At 65.2% G+C, this 6,650-nt stretch overlaps 1 protein-coding gene across 1 annotated transcript; it reads left to right on the forward strand.

The window, feature by feature from the left end:
- Positions 1–228: 228 nt before the first annotated feature.
- On the forward strand, positions 229–5,923 carry NELFB (negative elongation factor complex member B). The gene is made up of 11 exons (XM_008049567.2): positions 229–325; positions 685–915; positions 1,674–1,859; positions 2,492–2,604; positions 3,185–3,287; positions 3,528–3,623; positions 3,977–4,119; positions 4,184–4,290; positions 4,633–4,774; positions 4,993–5,101; positions 5,193–5,923. Exons 1-11 carry the CDS (start codon positions 275–277, stop codon positions 5,337–5,339), a joined length of 1,428 nt encoding a protein of 475 aa, XP_008047758.1. The 5' UTR covers positions 229–274; the 3' UTR covers positions 5,340–5,923.
- The last annotated feature ends 727 nt before the right edge of the window (positions 5,924–6,650 follow it).

The following is a 6,650-nucleotide window of genomic DNA, read 5'->3' on the forward strand; positions in this document are numbered from 1 at the left end:
GGCCTTGGCCGGCGAGCGGCGGGCTGGGGAGCGGTGTAGCCGGCGTCCCCGGCCGCGCCGAGCGTCTCCTCCGCCACGCGCTCCTCCTGCGAGCCGGCCTGGGATGCTTCACGCTCCTGGGCCCCAGCGCGCTGCCTCTGGAGGCGTGCGGTCCGGTAGCTCTGGTCTGTCGGGACAGCAGGCCGCTGCCTGACTCGGCGCCCTCAGTCGAGCGAGTCTTTCCAGGTACAAGAAGCTTGAGGACCTTCTGGAGAAAAGCTTTTCTCTGGTCAGGATGCCGTCTCTGCAGCCCGTGGTGATGTGCGTCATGAAGCACCTGCCCAAGGTAACAGCTGCGGGGCCAACGTGTCTGTGGCGCTGCCTGGGGTAGACCAGCCTGGCCACACACCCTTGGTCTGCAGAAGTTGCAGCTTATGCTTGGGCCACTTCCCTCCAGGAGGTCTGATGTGCTGCCCGCCCGGCGCTGCTCTGTGGCACCTTCTCTCTGCTGTTCTCTCCCACAGGAGCCTTGTGGATGGAAACTTAGCACGTGGGTGGGTGGGGACCCTTTCTGGAAAAGAGCTGTTGTTAGTCAGCATGTCTCATGTGCCCCTTGGGTAGGTCTTGGCCTCTTTCTAGTCTCGAGGAAGACCTCGGGACACAGCGCCACAGTGCCACTCATGGATGGCCTGTGCTGTCACACAGGTTCCGGAGAAGAAGCTGAAGCTGGTGATGGCTGACAAGGAGCTGTACCGCGCCTGTGCCGTGGAGGTGAAGCGGCAGATCTGGCAGGACAACCAGGCGCTATTCGGGGACGAGGTCTCCCCGCTGCTGAAGCAGTACATTCTGGAGAAGGAGGGCGCGCTCTTCAGTTCTGAGCTCTCGGTGCTGCACAACTTCTTCAGCCCTTCCCCTAAGACCCGGCGCCAGGGCGAGGTGAGGGGGCAGCCCATGGCACGCGGGGAGCCTCGGAGGCCCTGGGGTCAACTCCCTGCTCCCTTGTGAGCGTTGTTCTTCCCCAGGGGCTAGGTTTATATGTGGGGGTGGAAAGGATGTTGTTGTAGTGGTCGTGTGTATCTTGTTTTTCCACAAAATGGCTTGTGAACGGCATTGGAGCTACAGAAAGGCCTTTCGTGAAAAGTGGCAGCCCCCCTTCTAAAAAGCAAGCTCTCTTTGCTCCTTGCACTTGCAAGTAATTAGATAGTTTGTCAGTATGGTCAGGGTTTGAGTTATTCCTTTTCTGTCTTTATCAGACGTTCAAGGCTGTACCTGTTGTTATCATTGGAATTACTTTAAGCTTAAATTTATGGTAACTGGCTTTTTTTCCCAAACCTATTAATTAGTTAACTTCAGACTAACTGTTCAGTAGGAAGATAAAGCGAGGTAGCGAAACGTCTCAGTGTCCACTTAAGAAAAAACGGAGGCTGGGCCTAGTGGCTCATGCCTGTCATCCCAGCACTTTGGGAGACTGAGGCAGGAGGATTGCTTGAGCTCAGCAGTTTGAGGCCAGCCTGGGCAACGTAGCAAGATCCCATTTCTTAAAAAAAAAAAAAAAAATAGGAGCTCAACCTGCCACCATCAGACAGGCGCCAGCATTTCAAAAAAGAGGAGGAAGCGTTTTATGCCAAAACAGTACAGAGGAGAGACGTGTGGACTCTGACGTCTGTGCCCGGCCACGCCGGCCTCGCCACCAGGTGGTGCAGCGACTGACACAGATGGTGGGGAAGAATGTGAAGCTCTACGACATGGTGCTGCAGTTCCTGCGCACACTCTTCCTGCGTACACGCAACGTGCACTACTGCACGCTGCGGGCCGAGCTGCTCATGTCCCTGCACGACCTGGACGTGGGTGACATCTGCACTGTGGACCCCTGCCACAAGGTAGCACCGCCCTGACACCTCCTCTCCCCTGGGTGTGGCTGTCCACTCCCAGCCTGTTTCCCGGGTGCTGTCTGCTTGTCCTGCTGGGCACCGGCCCCTCAGCGCCCCGCAGACGTGACTGAGGGAGGAGGACTGTCCCCAGGATGTCCTCACTCACCCCTTGGCCCAGGACCTTTGCCTGGCCTCCTCCCCTTCCGGCCCGTCTCTGGCCCTTCTCCGCTGGAGCCCTTGTGGTTGCTTGCTAGCCAGGTCCTGGCTGCTCGAGGACCAGGGGCTACCCTGTGTATCCCAGCACGGGCCCCGCTGTCAGAGCCCATCTCCTGGGGATGACGGGGTCACGGTCTGCGTCTTCATTGGAGCACCACTGGGGCCACCCCCACACCAGGGTGCTGTGAGGCAGTCCCTTTACAGAACAAGCAAATGGTGCCTCCTCCACCCCCGTCCTACCCTGCTGCTTAACCCCGAGCTGTGGGACACCCTGAGCGTCAGCATGACAGCAGCCTAGGTGCTGGGTTGCCCTGGCCGTAGCGGCTGGGCCGGCATGGGAGGCCAGGGCCTGGGCTGCCTCGAGGGCTGGGTCTCCGGCCATGCTGTCGGGCCAGCCACATCCTGACCACGCTTCCGTTCTGCAGTTCACCTGGTGCCTGGATGCCTGCATCCGAGAGCGGTTTGTGGACAGCAAGCGAGCGCGGGAGCTGCAGGGCTTCCTGGACGGCGTGAAGAAGGGCCAGGAGCAGGTCCTGGGGTGAGGATGCGCCACCCGCAGGCCCGTGGCCCACCCTGGGGAGCTGGCGTGTTCCAGGGTTGCAGGAGAGCTGTGGCCCAGGCGTGCAGTTGCTGGGCTGGGTCTGGGGAGCGAGGGCCCCTCCTGTCTCTGCACGTCCTGGGGGCCAGGCCCAGGTAGGAGCTGTGGGTCTGCGGCAGTGGGCCCGCTGCCCTCGGGTGGGTGTGGCTCGGCCGAGGTCTGCACCGTGGCAGCCGTTGGGCTGGGCGTCCTGTGGCCAGCCAGTGGACCTGGGTGCTGTCGCCTGCGGCCTGTCCTTGTTAGAAGGTTTCTGGGGGACCCTGGCTGAAGAGCATCTGGGTGAGGTTTTCAGAACCCAAGCGTGCCCCAGGTTTTTATCTTTGACTTCCCGACACTTTAGTTTGAAGGATCTTGAGTAAGGAGCAGTCCTGAGTCTTAAGCTCTTCCTCAAGAAACTCGGCACGAACCGGGCCTGCTTTGTGTGGAGAGAGGCTGGTTTTCAGGGCCAGGTCCCTGAGGGTCCGCAGCTGACAGGAGGGCGGCCAGGCTTCCCCAGCTGAGCCCGGCTGCTTCCTGGCAGGGACCTGTCCATGATCCTGTGCGACCCCTTCGCCATCAACACGCTGTCGCTGAGCACCATCCGGCACCTGCAGGAGCTGGTCGGCCAGGAGACGCTGCCCAGGGTGAGCGCGGCCTGGGGCACGGTGGGCGGCAGACACGGCTTGCTGCCGCAGCGCCACACGAGGCAGGTGCCCCGTGCGAGGTTGGTTTCAGCGGCAGGCAGTGGTGTGTGGAGGCCAGGATCACGGTCCCGGGTCCTGGCCTTGGGCACCAGAGGCCCGACCAGGCGGTCAGCAGCGGTCTGTATGGCCCCGGCCCCAGGAACCTGGCGGGCAGAGGCGCTGAGGTCTGTGTGTCCGCAGGACAGCCCTGACCTCCTCCTGCTGCTGCGGCTGCTGGCACTGGGCCAAGGCGCCTGGGACATGATCGACAGCCAGGTCTTCAAGGAGCCCAAGATGGTGAGAGCCTGGGCAGGGCCCCTTCCCTGGGGACCGCTGGGGGTGACCCCGCCTTCCCTGGGAGCTGTGGGAGACCCCGCCTGCCTTGGGCTTCCCTGGGGGTGGGCCTGCGGGCAGGTGGGGCAGGTGCGGTGGCGCTCGCCCTGTGGTCCCAGTGTGTCCTTCCTGGGGCGCCCGCCAGGATATCTGGGTGTGCTGTGCACCGTGGCTCCTGGGGAGTGGCTGCTCCACGTGCACCCGGGCCCTAGAGGGACTGGGGAGACGGCCCGGCCAGGGCTCTTGGAAGTGGGTGGGGCACTGGCGCCAGAGAGCTGGCGGTGCATCTGCCGGGGTCTGCTCACGCCCGCCCGCAGGAGGTGGAGCTCGTCACCAGGTTCCTGCCGATGCTCATGTCCTTCGTGGTGGATGACTACACCTTCAGCGTGGACCAGAAGCTCCCGGCCGAGGAGAAGGCCCCGGCCACCTATCCCAGCACGCTCCCCGAGAGCTTCACCAAGTGCGGCTGGGCGGCGGGCGGGCGGCGGGGGCGGGCGGCGGGGCGGGCTGACTCTGGCGCTCAGGTTCCTGCAGGAGCAGCGCATGGCGTGCGAGGTGGGGCTCTACTACGTGCTGCACATCACCAAGCAGCGGAACAAGAACGCGCTGCTCCGCCTGCTGCCTGGGCTTGGTGAGTCCCGTCGGCTCCACCCGGGCGCCCGCTGCGGGCTCCGTGCTTCCCCTGGCCGCTGCCCTGGGTTGCTGAGTCCCAAGCCCGCATCCCTGGGTGCTGGGCCAAAGCTCTGCTGGCGGCCACCTGGCTTCTCCAGCACCTCCCATGCGGCACCTGCTCCCCTCCCTTCCCGCCGCCTTCCTCCTCCTCCCTCCCCCCCCCTGCCTCCCTCCCCCCTCCGCCCCCGCCCCCGGGCCCTTCTCCTCCCTGCCAGACCCTGAGCACCTCCGGAGGGCGGGGGCTGCCTGGGGGGGCTCCCGGGGAGCGGGCGGGCTGGGCTGACCCTGGCTGTGCCCGCAGTGGAGACCTTCGGCGACCTGGCCTTCGGTGACATCTTCCTGCACCTGCTCACGGGGAACCTGGCCCTGCTGGCTGACGAGTTTGCCCTCGAGGACTTCTGCAGCAGCCTCTTCGACGGCTTCCTCCTCACTGCCTCACCCAGGTAGTCCTCTCTGCGCTCGGCTTGTCCGCGTGGGGGTGGCTGGTGTCCCCGCACTGGGGCTGCGGCTGCAGGTGGTTCTGTGGGGTCACGGGGCTGGACTCTGCCCAGCAGGGACACCCGGGCATGGCTGCTGGTGTCCTGGCTCTGGGCTGTGCCTGGCAGGTGGGCTGGGCCGGGGAGGGGCCTGGCCGCCCCGCTGCAGCCCCCGCCTCTTCCAGGAAGGAGAACGTCCAGCGACACGTGCTACGGCTGCTGTTGCACCTGCACCCCAGGGTGGCCCCCTCTAAGCTGGAGGCCTTGCAGAAGGCTCTGGAACCCACGGGCCAGGTAGGTGCCTGCCGTGGGCTGCCGCGCGCATGGGAGTGGATCGCTGGGCCCTGGGGCGTCGGGGCGGCCCCTGACTGTGGGCTCCCTGCAGAGCGGAGAGGCGGTGAAGGAGCTCTACTCGCAGCTGGGCTTGAAGCTGGAGCAGCTGGACCAGCAGAAGCCCAGCCCTGCCCAGGCCCCTGAGACGCCGGCCCTGGAGCTGCCCCTCCCCAGCGGGCCCACCTCAGCTGCACTCTGATGGGAGTGGGCTGCTGGGGGGTCCTTCTCAGCCAGGGCGGCCTGTGCCGGCTGAGCGGACTGTCCCACCTCAGACTGGCGGGAGCCAGTGGCCTAGGATGTCGTGTGGCCCCGAGGTGGCACCTTCTCGGCCGCATGGGGTCCCGAGGAGTACGGCCCCTCCATGCGCCTCACAGCTGGAACGTACATTCGGCCTTGCCTGCACTGGCGTCCTCATGGCGTGCAGACGGCCGCAGACGGGATTAGGAAGACCCAGCTGTTGCCCAGGGGAATCGACGAGGCCTCGCTGCCGGTGCGCGGAGCGGGCCGGGCCGCTGCGTTGACCTGGCTTGCGGCTGGCGGCCGCCGGATTCCGGCCTGTGTCGGAAGGACGGTCCCCAGGCCCGTGTGGGGCCAGCACATCCCACAGCCCCGGGCGTGGGCGTGACCAGAGAAGGCGCAGGCAGTCACCTGCTTCCTTTCTCACCCTTAGAGCTGAGTGCTCCTCCTTGCTCAGCGGACCGTCTCCGCCCTCTGCCGTGTGGGGACAACTGGTGCCCGCGGTGAGATGTCACTTTTGTAAATAAAAGGCGTTTTGGTAGACGCAGCTGAGGTCTCTGCCCGCCCAGGGTTGGGTGCAGCTCGGCACGCTCATCTCGCAGGCAGGATTGGTACGTGGGCTTTGTGGCCACAGCCTCTCGACTGCCCCGCCCTGCCCGGCACGGCAGCCGTGGCGCTGGCTCACGGGAGGCTGGCGGGAAGCGTCTCCCCAGGGCCTGGCGGGCCCTCGACGCCCTGAGACGCAGACAGTCGTGTCTGTCCTGGGAATCCAGGTGAGCGGCACGTACAAGCGTCACCAGCACCGGGGGGATGAGCCCAAGGTCATGGGCGGTGTCGGAGCTGCCCTGAGCAGATGGGTTTCCGCAGCTGGTGGCAGCTCAGTGTTGTTTCCCTGGTGGCCTGCGGGAGGTAAGCCCTGGCCGCTGGACATCGGTGTCCTCAAGGATGCCTGTCGCTAGCTCAGCCGCCATGGAACGTGGGCCAGACAGCACAGCGCAGGGCCTGCCAGGCTGAGGAGAGTCTGCCTGCAGTGGTGGGGCCGGTGGCAGGGAGGCCTCCGAGCCCGTGTCCCACTTCTCCACCCAAGAAAAGCCGGGGTTCCTGGGGCTCTGCGCCGCCCACGAAGGCCCTCGTGGCACTACCAGAGATAGCTCCAGCTTGCCCTATCCCAGGGCCACGGAGGGCGAATAGCGAAGTCCCAGGCTCAGAGCCAGTGGGAGCTGGGGCACAGACGGGCACCTGCCCAAGTGCCGGCGGAGGCGTGTGGGTTGGG

Source organism: Carlito syrichta, unplaced genomic scaffold, assembly GCF_000164805.1.
Source record: "Carlito syrichta isolate Samal-C Ts95f unplaced genomic scaffold, Tarsius_syrichta-2.0.1 Scaffold135771, whole genome shotgun sequence".
In the NCBI taxonomy this organism is placed as follows: domain Eukaryota; kingdom Metazoa; phylum Chordata; class Mammalia; order Primates; family Tarsiidae; genus Carlito; species Carlito syrichta.

Excerpts from the sequence above, each read along its gene's own strand:
- NELFB (XM_008049567.2), top strand. The coding sequence starts at position 275 with ATGCCGTCTCTGCAGCCCGTGGTGATGTGCGTCATGAAGCACCTGCCC. Across the intron at positions 3,624-3,976 it reads TCTTCAAGGAGCCCAAGATG|GAGGTGGAGCTCGTCACCAG; the intron begins GTGAGAGCCTGG and ends GCCCGCCCGCAG. Across the intron at positions 4,775-4,992 it reads CTCCTCACTGCCTCACCCAG|GAAGGAGAACGTCCAGCGAC; the intron begins GTAGTCCTCTCT and ends CGCCTCTTCCAG.